The 18,488-nt window shown below is 48.2% G+C and overlaps 2 protein-coding genes across 2 annotated transcripts; both read right to left on the bottom strand.

The window, feature by feature from the left end:
• Positions 1 to 1,316: 1,316 nt before the first annotated feature.
• Positions 1,317 to 3,777, bottom strand: HOO65_010778 (putative vacuolar membrane protein YJR054W; the record flags this gene model as incomplete). Its single annotated transcript, XM_071005482.1, has 2 exons — positions 1,317 to 3,653; positions 3,712 to 3,777. 2 exons carry the CDS (start codon positions 3,775 to 3,777, stop codon positions 1,317 to 1,319), a joined length of 2,403 nt encoding a protein of 800 aa, XP_070862600.1.
• A 4,923-nt stretch (positions 3,778 to 8,700) lies between these two features.
• HOO65_010777 (Mating-type protein a-1) lies at positions 8,701 to 10,758 on the bottom strand (the record flags this gene model as incomplete). Its single annotated transcript, XM_071005573.1, has 2 exons — positions 8,701 to 10,527; positions 10,657 to 10,758. 2 exons carry the CDS (start codon positions 10,756 to 10,758, stop codon positions 8,701 to 8,703), a joined length of 1,929 nt encoding a protein of 642 aa, XP_070862599.1.
• Positions 10,759 to 18,488: the final 7,730 nt, after the last annotated feature.

The following is an 18,488-nucleotide window of genomic DNA, read 5'->3' as shown; positions in this document are numbered from 1 at the left end:
GGGCTCGTGATATATCCTTCCACTTTTCTGGTGGCCGCTGCCTTGCGCGTGTGGATGAGGCGCCAGACAGCCCCCTTTCTAGTGACATGCCACAGTCACCAGTCTATCCGAGGACAGAGGAGCGCAAGAAAGAAAACAAAACAAAAGAAAAAAAAAGTTGCGGACTGTGTGAACTCTCAAAATTCAGTCCTGAGCGTGAAGGTGAACTCCTTGAGTTGGAGTGGTGTTGCGGCGATGAGGAGTTGGCGATCGCGAAAGTTGTCGTGAAAAAGGGGGCGAGTCGACGACGAGGTTATCCTCAAAGTTGGGTAAGTGCGGCCTCAAGGCTTCACAGCTCATTGTCAAGATCCATGACAGAGTCAAAGAAGAAGAAAAGAATGAAAGACGCTTATCAGTGTCATAGACGTCGTCCTCCAGCAGCCCGGAAGAAGGGGAGGCACCAGACCTCAAAGGTACCCCCCCGAGGGTTGTAAGAGGGAGAGTTTTTGTGAAAAATCGCTTTTTTTCCTTTTTTTTTTTTATTCATCACTACATAGCCTGAAATAAATCCATTCTTAGCAGATTTACGGGCGGTTGGTTTAGGGGTATAACGTTTGCTTCGCATCATCGGCGAATCTGCGAAAGGTCACGGGTTCGATTCCCGTACTGTCCAGTGTTACTTTTTGCTCTCACGATTTCTTTTTACACAACATAATGTAGTCACACAACTTGCAGTCTCTTGTCAATGTAATCGATATCGACCCAGATGACCATGTCTTATCAGTAGGTTTTTTTTTGGTCAACCTGCCAGAATGAAAGTTTCATTTCCGAGATGGCATCTAAAAGTGTATAATAACATCATTCAAAAAAAGGCATGTTAGGTACAAATGAGAATATTATTATGTAGCTGTCACAAAGCTCCTAAGCGTGAGGCTTGGATGCAAGAAAGAAAAAGATCAACAGTATAACAAGGTCAGATGAAAGGAGTGAAGTTGAAAATACAAGAAGGGAAAATAAAAGAGGAGAGAAGGCATTATAATTCAGTGGTCTTGTGTTCCCAATATCAACCTTTTGCAAGGAAAAAGAAAATGCGCTACATAATAGAGAAGGAATATCGGAGAGTATAGAAGAAGCTGTGTTCTTTAAAAAAGGGGAAAAAAAAGGTGTAAAAAGATGGTCGGAAAAGAGGTGCAGAGGAAGAAAAGTAGTAATCATAAAATGGTATCTCAAAAATCAGAAAGCAAAAGAGGGGAAGAAACGACGAGAGAAATAAAGAAAACAAAGTTCACCACTACTCAAACACCTTCACAATTAAACGTGTCAGCAGACCTCAGCGTTTATCTACGCTGGTCGCCTTGACGCTCGAGATCATAATACTCTAGATCGAAAGCCGAGCTTTGGGTCGATTCACGGTAGTCCTGGAAGTAATCTGAGCCGTAGCCGCTTCCCGTGTACCCATGAGACATAGGCAGGCCTGTAGGACGCTGAATGCCCTGTGATTGAGGAGCTGCTGCCTGCGAAAGGTTGGACTCCGTCATAGATGGTGTGAATGGCCTAAACCCAGTCAGGGTAGAGCTAGTCGCGGAAATAACATTGGTTTTAGGGTTGGGATTTTGTAAATGGCCGCTAGCATCGGTATTGGGCATAGCAGAACGATCAGGGCTCTGACGACCATCTCCGGCTGCAAAGACATCGAAGGGTGAAGTCTGGCTTCGCGTCGCCCTTGGTGGACTATTTGAGCCGAGCTCAACAGGCTGTACATCTGTTGCTGCGCGAGAAGGTCTAGGCGGGCTGCCAGTAGCCAGCTCAGCAATTGGCGTAGAATCGTTGCGCTGCGTGGCAGTACCCGATCGAGTAGGCCTTGGTGGACTGTTGCTACCAAGCTCCGCAATAGGCGTAGCAGTATTTTGAGCCGTCTGACCATTGGGGTTGAATGGAGTAAATGTCCGAGGTTCTTGATTGAAGGGGTTAGGTGATGCAGTGCGTGCCATATCGTTGTGAGGGCTAGGAGATGCGGTACGGGCCATGTTTCCAAAGTCAAGTTCAGGGAGCGTAGGCTCTGGAAGAATGGTTGGCAGAGTCGGTTCAGGAAGAATATTAGGAAGAGTAGGTTGCCGGGGCTGCTGACCAAAGGTAGCAGGCGACTGGGAGCGGGGAATGTTTCCAGGGCCCATATTCGGTATGGTAGGTTGTCTGTTAGGCGGCTGGCCGTATGGCGCGGGTGATTGAGTACGGGCCATGTTTATGTCACCATATTGAGGAGGCCCGGGTTGGCGCACAGAAGCCGATCCATTGCTCGGCCTAGTGGAATTCGCATAATACGGGCTTTGCGTTTGCTGACGTAGAGGGTATTGAGAGCTAGCCATAGTAGGGGCAGGAGACTGCGAACGGGCGTGATCCATAGTAGCGCTAGGACCCGCAGGACGACGATGGGGCGCTATGAAAGGCGACTGTGGGCGGTTCATCTGAGCGGAAGGTCCCAGGCTAGATGGGCCAGGAGGAGAGTTTGAATATGCCATGTCTTGTGCATTGCTAAGCAAAGACGCATTAGCCGAATAGCCGGATTGTGGTGCTGGCGTCCCTCGGCTACGAGGAGGAGTCTGGCGATGATTTTCAAGAGGGTTGAGCTCGATATCAGTATTGCTTGGCCTCGATGTATACGCAGGCAAAGTAGAGACAGTTCCCATTGTGTCTTTACGTTCCAAGCTTGGCATGCTAGGCTTAGCCTCTAGGTTTGGAAGAGTTGGCATTTGTGGTAGTGCATCAGCTTTGCCTGAGCCAACATTCGGCAGAGTGGGGAGAGTTGCCTTGCGATCAATCATCTGAACATCGTTCGGCCCAGTCCTAAATGCATCCTTCATCCGCTTCTCCTCTTCCTGTCTCAAGGCCTTGTTGACCTTCTTACTGACAATCTTCACAAGAGTCTTGTTGACCTTGCGTTCGCAGTAGCCTGCCAACCCACCATCAGCACGGGGAATCCAATGCCAAAGGAAGAAAACATAGGCGAATATTGCCAGTATCATAAAGAGCAGGGAAAAGATCCAGACAACTAGAGTGAAGCACATGCCAGCCAAAACCAAAGCCTTTTGATAGTCTTCAGTGGCAAGAGTGCTGAGGTTCTCGAAGAAGCCAACAAGGGAACCCTCGACATCTTCAGCACCCGGGTTCAGGTCGGCAACATAAAGAGCCTTGATAGTGAAGACATTGATGACCTGGCGAGGCCCCGAGCAAATGAGGACACGGATCCATGCTTGGAGACTGAAGTAGGTAAAAAGCGCAACGTATTCAGCGCCCTTTTTACTTTTCGTAAGCTCAGCAAAAACAAGGAAACGGCGGTAACCCTGGCCCTTTCCAAGGCGGGTACTTTCAAGTCTGGCAGCCAAGTTGTCCAAGTAACACTCAGCAATATTTCCACGGTGCATTACACGCCAAGCTCGAATCTGTTCAAATGCAAGGTTGATGAATGAGAGGATGATGCAAATGCTGAAAACCCATTTAGCAATGTCTAGGTCGATATCGGGCTTGATTTGGGATGTCCAGTTGTTAAGGACAAGAAGGTTGACGGCAGTAAATGTATCGACGGCGTACACAGCAACAGATATCAGCAGGGAAAACCAGAGATAACCATAAGCAAAAACTGTGAGGCAGCCCTTGGCTTTGAAGTCGTTCAAGTTCTAGGATCGATGTTAATTTTTGGACAGGTGAAGCTGAGCTGGGATCAAGATGGCTTACAATGTACTCCCATTTCTGCTCTGCGTGGTATTGCTTCGCCTTTCGCGAACGCCCACAACATCCCATTGCGATGTAGAATATGAGATTGAGTTAAGATTTGTGTTAGTGTGACAAAGATTTTCGAAGAAGATACAGTAGCGACGTGCCACAGAAAATGAGAGACTAGAAATCAGAATAGAACGGAGGGAGAAATAATGGGAAATATAATCGGCTGGTTGCGAAAGGAGTAGACGCAAGTTGAAGTATGTATACGAAAGAAATATGTAGCGATCGATGGACTGCAAGGCGCTCAAGCAAAGGAGTGTATGTTTGTTGGTTTACAGGTCGGGCCAGCCGTTAGAACCTGCCATTACTCGCCTGCGAAGTAATTGGCGGAAGTCTTGCGATACTTTGGGCAATGATTATGATTTTGTGTTCGGTAGCTTGCTTAGATGTCGTCGCAGTGCCGTGGTAAGCCAAGAAGGAGGCAGAGGAGAGCGGCCCATAAAGGTTGAAGTTCTCACGTTGTTCAAGTCAGGCCTCGCGGTGTCTTGAAAACGAAGTCCAAGATAGCAAAGTAAGCGGTATGGATTGACACGTTTGTCTATCTAGCTGCAGATGTAGATAGTGCACGTAGAGACAGGCCGATTTGGAGCAGTTGTGGTGGTGAGGTGCTGTTTGTTCCAAGGCGAGAAGAGGCTGAGAAAAGGAATAGTCGAAAACGAAATACCAAAGGCAAAAAGGCCGAGCAAGATTTCACGAAAAGAGATTTGCACATAGAAACGCGCAGATCGGCAATATGAAATCCAGGACAGTCAAGTTCTAGATTGGGGAAGGGGAGGGGGGTCAAGCCACAACTAGTAGGCCAGCCAGTTTGACAGCCAGTAGCAGGGTTTCCGTGATTCAAAAGAGCCAAGTGCTGCCAATTTAAGCGTCAATGCAAAACACGGCGCGAGGCAGTATGGCAGAGGCAACGAAAAGAAGCCAAGCTCACACACACACACACACACATGCAGTAGATGTGAAAGAGAAGCGGAGAGGCAAGCCGAGTGCCGATGGTGGTAGCAAGTATGATTGTCTAGAGAAGGAGCAAATCAAATGCTGGTAAAAGGAGATAAGAGATAAATATGAAGCGTAAAGGGAACAGAAAAAGAAAAAGAAAAAGAAATTGACGTAAGGCGAGAGAAGGTCACGGACACTAGCCAGTAGCGAAGTTGAAGGTTTTGCGCCCCCAGTAGACTTTGAGTGATTTCAGCTAGCTCAAAGCCCAATTCAACTGTCGACAGATGAAGAAAAGAAGATGTAGATGAAAAGAGAAGAAAAGGGCAAAGGGCAAAGGGAGGGAAAAGAGAGAATACAATCTTGTCCCTGGGCTCGGCGGATAAGTCAGGCAAGGCGCCTATGCACGACAAACACACCAGGGGATGGATAGAAGGAAGCCGAGATAGGGCTATATAGGCCCATATTGGCAGATATCCAAGGAAGAAATGAACAGAAAAACCACGATTAAACCCGAAATCAATCATTAAAGTCGTAGTGAGGCTTAAGCTCGGGAAAGCGTAAATACGCCCGAACCAAGGTTGGATGAGCTTTATTTAACTGGCATCATCAAAAAATAAATGTGGCGATGTCGGGATAGCATAGAGGTTTACGCTTAAGGATTGGGCTGGATGGAAGACCCTGGGGAAAGAGGCATACGCAACCAAGGAGGGGGCCGAAAATTCAGCAGACCCCTTGCCTAGACAACACGGTAACTACCACTTTGGATAGGGTTGGGAACGACAAAAGCGATGCTGGTGCTGCCTTACCGCTCCTTCCATATCTTCCGCTGGTTTCAAATTTGCCGCTGCACCTGTCTTCGCATGCTACTGGAGCTGCGTCGCTTTCTTCTCTTTTGTTTCTCGCTCTGTCTCGGGTTCTTTGCCAACTCCGTGTCTTCATTCAAGGGTTTGTTGAAACATAAAATGCCCCCAACTCGATAGTCACCCACAGGTATGCCGACATCCTATACCGACGTAGCAGTCATTATTATGGCGTCGTTTCTGGGACCGCGATCTGGGATGCTCGGGCATTCTTACTCCTTTGGACTAGAGCGGACTGCAAGGATACATCGTCGCTCTGCTTCTCTGCACCTTCGTATGTAACCCACGTCAACGTTATCCAACTCTCCATCTTGCTGTTCGCAACCCACTTAGACAGTGTGTACCTGCATCCATGGATTTATCATGTCTGCCATGTCACACTGACCACTTGGATCCCGCAAACTTGCCCCCCCAGACAAAGACAAGCCTACAGCCACCCTTAATGCCCATTGGCCAGGCTCCACCACAAAGCTTCTATTATTGAGACTAAGCACAGGGTCTTGGTTTCGAGAGAGTGGTACTATAGTGCTTATTGGGGAATAAACCGATGTTATTGGCTGGATAGCGCATTCAGGGGCAGCCATAGGGGCAGAAGCAGGGGGGGTTCTCGCAACTGAATCACAATTGAAGCGGTTGGGGCAGCCATGCTGCAGCCATCGCGCCGGAGAAGAAGACTTAATGCCGGCAGCCCCTTCGCTGGCACTGAGTGCTCTACCCATTGATTGATGCTGCAGCCTTAGGAGCAAAAAATATGCATGTTTGTGCCTCTCCTAGACCAAGCCTTGGATAAGACTTTGCTGTTTGTACCTCCATGATGGCCCGAGCTTTTTTTTTCTCAAGCTTGCTCGTGGGCTTCTGCGCGTCATGTGCATCTCAAGACAGCGCATTTATTCAGCGAGTGTCTTGACAAAAGAGCTTGGGCACCCCCGAGGCCGTATTTCCGCTGATTTGCATTATAGTGCACTACCAGATTCTAGACCGAACGGTGACCTTCACTTTCCTGAAATTGATTGAGATGTGCTAAAGTGACAGCGCCCAACAGGCCAGGCCAGGAAGCAAATCTCGCTGACGTTATCCAGGCGCATCTGGTTGCTAACCCATGCCCATGCTAGGCCCTTCTCTCAGGGTCGAAATATTGCAACTCTATTTAGGCCATGGTCCACTAATCGATTTCCCTATCAGGCCGGGCGAGTCGCTGTCCCAGGGTGCTGGCTTGGCTGCCTCCCTCTCTATTGCTATTGATTAGATAGAGGCCTGGATACTGCCCCCGCCCAGAGCCCCCCGGCTTTGGGTTGCAGCGAGCCTGTATTCTTAGAGACAGTGCCCATGGTTCGGATTAGCTACATAATAAAAAATATCGATCCTTTTTTACTTTTCTGGCTATAAATAAAAGAAGCCGCAGGCTGGCTGGGGGCTTGCCTTGGAATTGGGTCCTCGTAATCCTTGCATTAGGGTTACTGACTTCTACCCTCAGCTAGCCACATAGAAACAAGCAAATACATGTGCTGTGGAAAGCAACCCGTCTAGGCGCCCGCCTTGTGCCGCCCGCCTTCCATCAAACGCCGGATGCAATAGTGCTCTACAGTCTAGTTATATCTTTTTCGCCTGGCCCAGCGCATAGCCAGCCAGCTTTGCGTCATGTCTTACGTCGAGACGTCTTCTCCCGCTAGTTTCCATTGGTTATGGAGCTGTCTCCACTGCCAGTTGCCTCTCTTATTCTTCCCAGTTTAGAATAAACTGAATCGGATCTTCTCCTTGTTAGGATAGCCGGCCCCAACAATTGCATTGTTACACCAACATGTAGGTTAAACTTGCCTAGTGAAGCGCTTTTTCTCTCTTTCTCTTGTTCCTTCCTCTTTGCTTTGTCTCCAGTCCTCTCCACTTGCCATTGCACACTCCACTCAGCCTATAAAGGGTCAATTGGCAGCTCTTCCATTCTCCCTGGGGCCTTCTTTGGCCTTGGCCTCGTTCTCTCTTTTTTTGTAAGCTGCTAGTAGAAATATCCCCATGTAAATCACTACAAGCCGGTATAAATTTAAAGACAAGCGTGAAATACTCAACGAGTCAGAGAGAGGGGCGTCCTCTTCTCCTCTCCTCTCCTCTCCTCTCCTCTCCATGTTGCGCCTATATCCCTTCTTCGTTTCCTGTCTTCTGGCAATATTCACTCACGCACAGGGTAAAACCGCACCTACCCGCCGCAGTGGCCTTGACTATGTGGTTATCCAAATGGCTTGATTCATTGTCGGCATGTACGTACCACCAATCAACCCCAACCTTTTTCTTGCACAAGGAAAGAACGTAAAAACAGCCTTTTTCCCGTTTGCTTATGTGATCTGTGTGGAAGGCGTTTTTTTTTTTTCTCTTGTTCCTTCCTTTCATTGTTCTGCTCATCCTATTCTCTCCACATTCTTGCATCCCCCCCCCCCCTTTGGGAATCAGTCCACCTCACCTCATGCTCTCAGCACGTAGAGTTTTCCTTTGCTCTTTCTCTTGTTCTTTGACCTTTGAATCTGGTGGACTTAGAAACCGCTTTCTTGTCCCTTCCAACATTTCCCACGCTCCCCGCTCATGACAGAGCTTTTTGCGTCTCCGTCTCGTGATGACAACTCCCTCCATTCTTCTACTCTCTACTCATATGGCCAGCACTGATGCTCATATAAACACCGCCTTCACATCAATCAAGAATCCCTCCAACTTAGCGAAGAAAAAAAAAGCATAATAATAACTTTAGCCGCTCCCCGACTCACGAGAGTCGTTTTCTGGGTGCGGGTTTACTGGATCTACTCTATGATTACGACTACCGGGCATCGATGACCTTCCGAGGTGATGATTCCTTTCCGTATCTCAATAATTCCAAATAAAGGCATTCTGTTCCAAAGAAACACCTCATAAACCAAGGGCGTCCCTGTTCCAATATGATCTTTGCCTTCTTGAATCCAACCGACGCCAAAAAATGATAAATAATAAAAGAGCAGAAGCAAAACAAGAAAACCCCCCCCAAAAAAAAAGAAACAAAAAACAACGCAGATAAAAGCACAAAAACGCTGCAGGCCTTGCGGCCGGTTGGCAAACATCTTCTCTTCCGAAAAAAAAAGTCACGTCCAGCCGTGGGAACGACGTCATCTCACGGAAGCGACACTCTGCTTTTCTAAGCCAAATCTACACTTCTCACCCACTCGGCAACTTCAAAGCCCACGCGCCGAGCTAGGGTATCGTCCAAGCTCTGGCCTTCCATTATGCGGACAACCATCATGTTGGGTCCAGTTTGTTCAAAGGCACACTTGGGATTGAAGTCTTTTTCCTTGACGGTGCAGACGTTGATTGTGAGGTCGGGCCCTACAATGCCACGCCACATTGTTGCCATCCATTGGTAGTGATCTAGGGGCGCATATGCGTCGTTGATCGGTATCTTAAGTGCAGCACGAGTCGACAGCGTAACCCGGTAGCCTCCACTGACCAGAGCCACGGGGATCTTGGCCTGTGTATCAGCTGATGAATCAGGGCCATTCGTTGTTGGATCTTCACGCGGCTCGGAAGAACCACGTTGCTTGATCTCGTTCGGCTTGTATTCCATCGGCGAGCGTGTCTTTGCCTTGGGCTTGGTGGTAATGTGTTGTATTACCTCCTGGGAGTACCCGTGCCACTTTGCAATGGTAGCAAGGTACGTTTTGAACTCCCCCTGAGAGCTGCTAATAGCCGCCTTTTCAGCATCAGCATCGGCCATGGCGACGCTACCATCTGAAGGCCGACTATCAGACCATATTTTCAGATCCAAGTCCGACTTATCAGCAAACCACTTCTCAATAGCGGCACTAGCGTCGTTAAGAACACCCTGAGGCGCATTTCCTTCAATGGCGATGAAGCGACCCCGGGTTTCAAACTGCTTGCTTCCTGGGGGAGGCGAGCGCAAAGATGAGCTAACTCGGTTAATCATCTCAAACTTTTGGTTGTCCGGGATTGCCATGATGGTCGCTTCGGGGTTTTGTTCTTGGTGATTTGGAATCGCTGCATCAGGAATTCTCGGACCATCTAGAGACCTGTCACTAATAGCTGAGGCTACAAAGCCGATATCAGCTGGGATCTGAGTCTTGAGGGGCGGCAGCTTTAACGATGCATCAAAGCGTGGCCCGGAGGGCGTAGAAGCTGGATGGCTATGCATTACTGGCTCCGGGAACGAAGGTAAAGGCCGTCTTTTGGGGGGCTGGCCGACGATAGGGGGCATTTGGCGACTACTGGCAGAGCTCTCAGGGAGTGGAAGTGGACCTCGCATAGTCGACTGGGAATGGTGAGATGGGGGCTGGCCTGAAGAGGCGACAAAGTTTGAGGGAGGTGGGTACCGCATCATTGACGATGACTCGGACTGATAGCTGTATGGAGCAGATGCAGGGTGCGCCGACTGCGAGCCACTGACAGCCGTATACGATCCGTTGTTATTACGGCGACGTTTGGTGTTGGACATATTATCGGGAGACATTATCATATCACCGTCTTCATCGACATCATAGTAGCCGCCCGATCTACTGCTATTGGAATGCGAATGCCCATGCCGAGGGCCATTGGGTATATTCCGGGGTTCGTCATGCTGTTCACGTTGTTGTGGGGTTAGAGCATGTGAAGATGGGTGTGGGCCCATGGACGGAAACGGCGTTTGGGGTGTATGAGGAATAGTCGATAGTCGACCTCCACATTTAATACAGCGTCCAGAAGGGTCTTCAACAGCTGATCGATTTCCGGAAGTACGACCTCTACGTGGCTGGTAGCGGTAATCCGGGTACTGACGCTGATGGCGAAGTTTTTCTTCCTCAGCCAGATTCTTCCACTGTTCTCTAACTTCCTCGGCCTCATCTTTCCACAAGCCTCCGATAATCTTGGAGAGCTCCGGGTTTGACAAGCCGGGGTTTTGAGAAGCAATGTCAGCTTGATGACGCTGACGGTACAGTATAAATGCTGTGGTGGAAAATGTTAGCTGGGGTTTCTATGATTCCAAGGGTACAAGAGCAGCAGGCTGGCTAGGCTCTTGGTTAGACTTGCCGTTTCGTGGCCGAGGCACTTTGGGGGTGGGCGTGCAGATGCAGGGAAAGTCCTTTGTCATGGAATGAGGTACCTGGCCACTGGTTGCCGAGCCCTGAAGATTCAGACTCAAATTGACCATGTTGGCGTAGCTACGGCTAACCATGTTTCCGTTACTAGTGGTGGCGGCAGCCATGACGCTGTTGCTGTTGGGGTTGTTTAGAGTGCTAAAAGACCGACGTCTTGACGAAGGTAAGGGGGCACGACTGTCTTGAAGGGGGGAGTACGAGGAACGATGATGGGGTGACGGCTGGTGGGTGGATGAGCGGGGAGGGCCCGAATGGCCAGGAGGGGCCGGGGCCGAAGCAATTGGGAGAAACGGCACACCTGATCGCTGGTATTCGGGGGTCCTGGCCTCCTGTTTTGGAGAACGATCCATAGGCGATAAGGATGGACCAGTTAGCGATGGGCGAAGGTAAAGAGAATATCAGCTTGACAGCGATGCTAACCAATGCCCAAAAGATATGATTTTAGATTTGAAGACCAGGAGGAGGAAGAAGAGGAAGAAGAAAGAAAAAAAAAAGAAAAAAAAAGAAAAAAAAATAGGTATCAAACCAGAGATAAAAAGGAAAGACGAGGGGGAGGGATGCCAAAGATTGGCTAAGCAGGGGCTATTTAAGTCTTTCGATGGCTGAATTTCTTTGTTTTCTGTGACAGGCTAACAAAGGAAGGGCACGAGACAAAGAAAGACAGGAATATGTGAATAATCCTGGGAAGAGCACCAATACATTCGCTTGGTAAGAGCGTTGTATGTTTTGATTGCGCGGTGAGTTTGTTCTCTTCTTTGCTTTGTCTGGCTAAATTACGAAGAGATCAGATGGCGAATGTGATTTCAAGAAGAGAGACAAAAGGGCGCCCGGAGTGTGAAGGAAACAAAGGCAGACGAGACGGGAATGTTGACTCAGTAGAAAGGAGCCACCGAAGTTTCTCACAGCAAGACTTGACCAAGGCTGAAGGGAAGTTTTGGTGCGCGTGCGTGGGCGAGAACGAAGCGACGCGGGGCCCGGATGAGACGAGGTAAGAGAGAAAGGGGGAGGGGGGGGGGAAGGCCTTTTAAACAAGAGTGATGTGAAGATGACGAGCGAGACTCCGCAGCGCAAAGGGACGACAAGCCGCAAGGGGGCAATATCACGACAACGATGATGACGGGGCCAAGTTGATATGGTAACGAGGAATGCCTGGGCTGCGTTGCTAAATCGACGAAATGGCGAGGGAAGAGGAGGTGGAGAGAATGGGATACTGCGGGAGACTTTGAACAAGAACAGAAGCGGGAGCGGAGAGGGAGGGGAGATGGAGGAGAGGAGCAGCTGAGGCGGGAGTGACGAGAGGAGGATGGAAAGAGGGCGGCTCGTCGTTTGTCACAAGCCGAAAGACAGACAGGGTCAGACAAGGCGATGATATGATGTGACAAGGGAAAAGAAGGGTAGGTAGCCTTGTCGTGGGGGAAGGATGCCTATGGATGTATGCGTATAAAGAGGGTAACCGTATTTTTTTTTTTTCAGTTTCCTGTGCCAACTCTCCGGCAAAGAAGTCACACGGACAGGAGAAAAAGAAGAGAAAAAAGTGTCTGATAAAGAGGAAGGCCGAGAGGCGAGGGAGAGAGATATTGGTGAGGGCTTGAGCCTATGGCAACAAGGCAGAGCAGGAGGAGAAGAGAGACAAAAAGAAGAGACTTGTGACAAGTATAAAGAGGAACAAAGATTAAGAGAATAGATAGAAGAGAAAGAGGCGCAAGACAAGGCCTAGAAAGCGAAAAGAATATAAGGACAACGGAAGGATGTGAGCTATTTGATGAGAGAAGGGGGGTTGTTATGTTATGTATGTATGTATGTATGGATGTATGTATGTATGTATGTATGTACGCAAAGCTGAACGAGCTAAAGGCACAAAGTAGCCGCAGTGGGAGGAAGAGAACAAACGACGATGAGTGTCCAATAGCCAATAGCGGCTGGCGGCGATGAGGATGCACCGTAGCTTGAAGCGGCCATGCAGATCGCCGGGTCCTCTCAGAAAGACCGCAAGAGTATGAATGGGGGAGATGCAGGCGCAGAAGCAGGGCCGGCTTCAGGGACAGAGACGACGAGTTAGTAGTGGGGGGGGGGGGGGGGGGAGTGGGGGAGGGAGTGCCGAGGCGGTGTTGATTATTTGGGGAGAGAGAGAAGGGGGAGAATAAAAGAGAAAAAAAAGAAGAATAAAGAATAAAGAATAAAAAAGAGTATGACAGATGTCTCTGGTTTCTCCTTGTGCGGGATTGTGCCGGGCTCTAATATGTGCAGGTTTGGCCTTGTATCCGGGGGGGGGGGGGGGGGATTATTTATTGTTCTTTTTTTTTTTTTAATTCACGTTTTATAAGCTGCAAGCGGAAGAAAAGCGCATATAAAAGACAAGAATGGCAAGAAAATAAAATAACAGGTGATGGACCAAGAAAACAACGGCGTTTTTAGTTGTTTTTTTTTCTTCTCTCGCCTGATGATTCCACGAAATTTTGGTTCATTCGGCTTCCTATTGATTTGTGACCTTTTTTGGGAGGTTAAAGGCGTTGTTGGTGATGATGCTGATTATGATGATGATACTAGCAACTAGTAGCTCCAAGACAAGCAAGTAGCGTCTGAAGGCTTCCGGAAGAGAAAGACTTGATGGCAGAAGAAAAGAGACAAGGCTAAAATGAAATTTAATAAAAAAATGGGACAATTCACATTTTTAATCCATGGGCATATGGATGTCTTTTTGTTTGTCGGTTTCGATTTATCGTGAAGAAGACGAATGAAAGGGACAAAAAAGGAAGAGAAATAAAAGAGATAAAAACATGGACAAAATAAAACGGACAAGAAAAAGTCCCCAACAACTGTTTAAGAATGGACGTGCAGTTGCAAACAAGAAATAAAGGCCACAAAGGAAAGAACCAGAACTGGAAACCTGAAAACTAGAACTAGAAACCTAGTGTCCCGGAGCTTTGCTGCAAGAAGCACTGACTAAAAACGAGCGAGGCAACTGCGATTTGAGATTTTCTTTTTTTTTCTTTCTTTTTTTTCCCTTTTTCTCAAGAAGGGGAGGGGAAAGTTGAGAGGGAAGGAAGGAGAAAGAAGGAAGGGGGGGAGAAAGGAAAGAAAGAGCGCCGCCTTCCTTGTTCCCTTTCCTTCGCACATAGCATAAGGCAGGCAGGTAGATGTGTGCAGAAATGATAAACACGCTTTTGCTCATCTTCCCAAAGCAAGAGAAGCGAAGGGGACGAGAAGATTCTCCAACCCTGGTCGCTCGCTGAAGAAAGGACTTTGTTGGGCTGGAAAAAAGAAAACTAGAAAGTCCAGCAGATGTGAACAAAAGAACGGAGAAAGGGAGAGATTCATGGATACCTAGCCTAACTATAGAGGCTGAACAATTCGAGGACACGATGGATGAATGTTATTGCTCTAATGCTGCTTGTTATCGATGGACCTTGCGTCTCTTTATTTTTTTTTTTTCTCTCGCTCGTTCGCATGAATGAATCAATGAAGCTAATCAGCCAATGAATAGTCAAATATGCTTAGCCAGACGAAAAAGAAGGAAAAAGAAAAGCAAGAAAAAGAAAATAAAAGAGGCAACATCCCAGATCCCCTTGCCCCCTCTCCTTCCCCTTCTTCCCCTTCCCCTTCCCCTGCCCTTCTTTCCCACCCCGGCTCGGTTCTTGTTCGACTTCGGGCTGGACTGGCAAGAACCCAAACGCTTAAAAACAGAGGGGGAAAACGGCAATAAATAGGGTGCATTTTATTGATGTGTCTGTCTGTCTCCTCTGTCTGTCTGAAGTAAAATTGATCAAAAATAACAACGACAATGCTCAAAGAAGCACAGGCTTTTGGGCCCAAGCTGTATTTGGCTGATATGTCTTTTCGCTCTCTTCTTTTATTAGCTTTCCCCCTCTTAATCACTTATTGTTAAAGTCGCACACAAGAGGCTTGTTCTTTTTGTTTGTACCTGGTACCCCGGCCCCCCGTCTCGAACTGGTCACAGACGTGATGTGATGTGGTGCAGCGTGATGTAAAGCGGATATCACAGCCAGTATGCACAAGATCGCTAGCAGAAAGTCAACAAGCAAAGGCTAGGCTGTACACTGTCCACAGGCAGAGAACCGCGAGAAAACAGAGAGAGGGGGGTAATAAAGTGGGCGTATAACAAGATCTGTATAACGTAGACATGCATCCATCCCATGACATAGCACAGCACAACGCTTCGCCTGGTAACGGTAGCATCAGCCACCCGAAGGAAGTCAACGACAGACGGCCCAGCGCCAGCGCGCTCACAGAGTTGAAGTGCATGGAATGGAGGTTGGGGCACATAAAAAAAAAACTTTTTTTTTTCTCACTTTTATGCCCCATTCTTAATCTGTTTTGTCGTTAGGTGTGTGTGGCAGGAAGAGAAGTCGGGGAGGAGGGTTGAACAGACCCGAAGACGAGGCCACATAAGACAGCAAGCATAGGCATTGACACACTTTGACACTGACGTTAACACACAATGCAAGCACTTAAAGTTTTCGTCAAGCACAAGCACAAACAGCATATAATACAAGAGGGCAAGGGAATTCTAGCGAAACCATCATCATAATCATCATCGTTGAGTCCGATGACATCAGCAAGACAGCCAAGCCAGCCTAGGACGTTGGCCGTAGGCACATACAGGGTAAATATAACAAGCAAGCAAGCAAGCACAGGCACGAGCACAGCACATGCACATGCACATGCACAACAACGCATGAACAAGGAAGCAGGGCAATGAGGAAAGAAAAGAGGGACTAGAAGCATGACATCAGCTTTTTCAGCCTTTCTTTTTTTTTTTTCTTTTTTTTTCTGCTGACAAGAAAAAGAAACGACTAAATTTCACCGCCCAGACTCGGCAAAGGGGGGAGGACTGTGGATGAGTCCTTGGCCGAGAATATCCCATTGCCATGCTCGCTTTTGCTAGCTCTCCAAAAGATCCCACGCTACCCTGCTATTCTCATCTCTTTCTGGGCTTTTATCTTGATGATGCGATGTGACAATGCGACAATGCCCCAAGGTCTAACAGAGAACAAGCCAGTCCTTGCGCTATGATTGGCTACAGCGTGTTTCTGCGATGACCTTGTGGGTCGACAGGCGTCACCTGGAGAGAGCCGTAGCGGGCTGGCAACGATATTACGGCAGCTGGCAGAATGGATGCCATAGATGAGCAGATGAGCGTCCTGGTCTTTGTTACTTATGCCTGTAGGGGCTTCGCCTACGCCTCTTGTTCTGCATGCTGAGGATCGAGATCGGGCTCAGATTTGGTGTGAATAGGGACGATCGGTTTTAGTTTTAGTTTTTTTTTTTTTTTTTTTTTTTTTTTTTTTCAAATTAGTTCCTGTAGCGTTTACCCTCTGTGTCCATCGCCCGTAAATCGCTGTGATATTCTCCCACTACTAAACCCTCTTCTATGCCACGCTTGCGGCTCATAACACCAAGTATTAAGATGACGGCAAAGCACAACACAAAGAACACAAGCCAGGGCACAAACACGGCACAAACGCACACAAACACAAAAAAGAACCGCACCTGCTGCACAGGCTATCGATCGCCCGCCCCCTCCATTAAAGAGAATGAATAAGAAAAAATGAAAAGAAAAAAATGAAAAAAAAAAAACCCTGCACACAACCAACAACTTATATTGCCAACTACCAGCTGTCACCAACATGGCCCATGCAATCCTGGCCCAAGTCCTTTCATCTTGTTCTCTTTCGTCGTCCTTGTTTTTCCACCACCACCAACACCTCCTCCTCTAACCCTGGCCTCCCCCTGTTCTTATAGGGCCTCTTTTACAGCCTCTGCTTTAGGGGCGCCTTCTCTTCACTAGACCCCCCTCTTCCACCCTTGCTGGCTTACCTGGTGCGTGTGCTGGTCTGTTTGCTGCTTGTCAATTTATCTTGTATCTGCAGCGTTTGCTTCGAAACCCTGCTCTATAATATAAATGCGTTAGGCTGGTGGTTGGGGCATCGTGTGATGTGATTCACTCTACCTGCAACGAGCCAATTTTTTAGTCGTGATATTACAGCCGGCTTTTCGCTATGCTATAACGCAGCCCTCGTCGACTGGCCGGCCGTACCACACCTTCATCTACAGCACGTTGTCAGTTCTTTTTTTTTTCTTTTTTTTTTTTTCTCTTTTTTTTCTCTTTTTTTTTCTTCTTTTTGTCCGTTAGAATCCCACTTAACCCAATGTAAAATATGTGCTGCATCCGACATCAATGTCAATATCACGCACACGCAGTCTTGCCTCCCGTCAAGCCCTGTCCCAGAGCCAGCGTCTCGCCTCGCTACTTCGTTCTCCATCCTTCTACTCCATCTACCTTTCCCATTCTCTTCCTAATACGGCCCTCGCGCTCATCTACAACTCCGTTCTCCTCTGCTTCTCTCCAATATCCCCCGGCCCCTGCTCGTCCAGCTTTTGTGACGAGATAGCGCTCGCCTTTGTGCACAAAAAATAACAAGCGAGTCTAGGCAAAGAGCTCTCTAACCCTGACCCTGATCCGGGCTTAAGTCCAGGGCCCAAGACAAGGAACGGCTTCACTTAGGCGCCTCAATCCACATTGCTATTATCCCAGCATCGTAAGCAAGGCCTCAACGGTGAAGGGGAGGGGGGGGGCGGCGCTACTACTACTTATTATCCTCTTCCCTTCTCTGCCCTTCATCCTTGGAAACAGGCGAACAATGCCAACGCTGGAACGCCAAAAACAACAAAAATGCGTGTGCAAGGAATGGGATGGGGGCGTTCGTCACATATTGGGAAAGCTAGACGGAGAACATGGTGGCCCTCCTCTCCCTTTGCCCTTTGCCTTTCTCCCTCTTCTTTATTTCTCCAATGCTCTCCAGGACCCTAGGTTTGGATGCTCTTTGTCAAGAATAAAACAATTACCGCTCGTAGACGACCACCATATTTCCTGGCTCGTCTGTACCATGTAGGGCGGATGCTAGAGGGCGACTAGATTTGCTTCCCATCGTTGGTGTTGGCCCGTTCCATCAACACTAACTCCTCAGCTTTTTATTAGCGGGGTTATACAGGCAAATGCATGAACGTGAAATATATACAACCAGCTAGATTTAGCTGTGCATGTTCGTGCATGCATGCAGATAGAATAACTTCATGCAAGTTCCCAGCTACTAGCTGAAGAGTTTAGGTTCATCTCAGTGCGTTTGCTCTGTCTCTCCTCCTTCCACAGTTACCCGCCCCTCCTTGATGGGCAAACCGGCAGTTGTTGTTTGATGGATAGTACGCAAACGTTCACCGACAAGCTTCATTTCTAGCACATTTGTATGGATGGACGGCGACAGCAACTAAAGCCTCATTGAACAGGCAAAACAGCAGGGCCGAGACAAGGTTTCGTCCTCTTCTCTCTGCCATCCCTCTCGCCGCTGCCATTTTTCCTTGCACCTCCCACGCTTTCTTTCTCCCCGTTGTACCGCTTTTTGCCCAGAGCCTCCATCATCTCAACCTGATCTGACATGACCCCCCTCTCTCCCTTCGTTCCTTTTCTCTCTTATCTGCTCTAAACAAGCTCAGCTTTCCCCCACCCCCTAAAAAAAAGGTTTGGTACAATTTAGTCAATCATCAGATGTTAATGACCATTTGCATCTTTAATTAGGCCGCAAGCAGAGTTTTCTTGTTATTGATGTTTACTGCAACCCCGATGTCACGCTACATCGCCTTTTTCTTTGACTATTTTGCATAGTTACTGAGCGAGCCTTCAGCCTAGTTCAGGCGCTCCTCCTCTTCCCTTTTTTTCTTTTCCTTTCCTTTCTACTCTCTTATCTTCCATGTGGTTGCATTATCCTCAGCTACAAGTTGCTAGTGAGTAGATTAGCCAAGGCCCTCTTCCCATTCCCCT

Source organism: Ceratocystis lukuohia, assembly GCF_044167205.1.
Source record: "Ceratocystis lukuohia strain C4212 chromosome Unknown Supercontig1_pilon, whole genome shotgun sequence".
In the NCBI taxonomy this organism is placed as follows: Eukaryota; Fungi; Ascomycota; class Sordariomycetes; order Microascales; family Ceratocystidaceae; genus Ceratocystis; species Ceratocystis lukuohia.
This window is presented reverse-complemented; position numbering and strand designations above follow the sequence as displayed.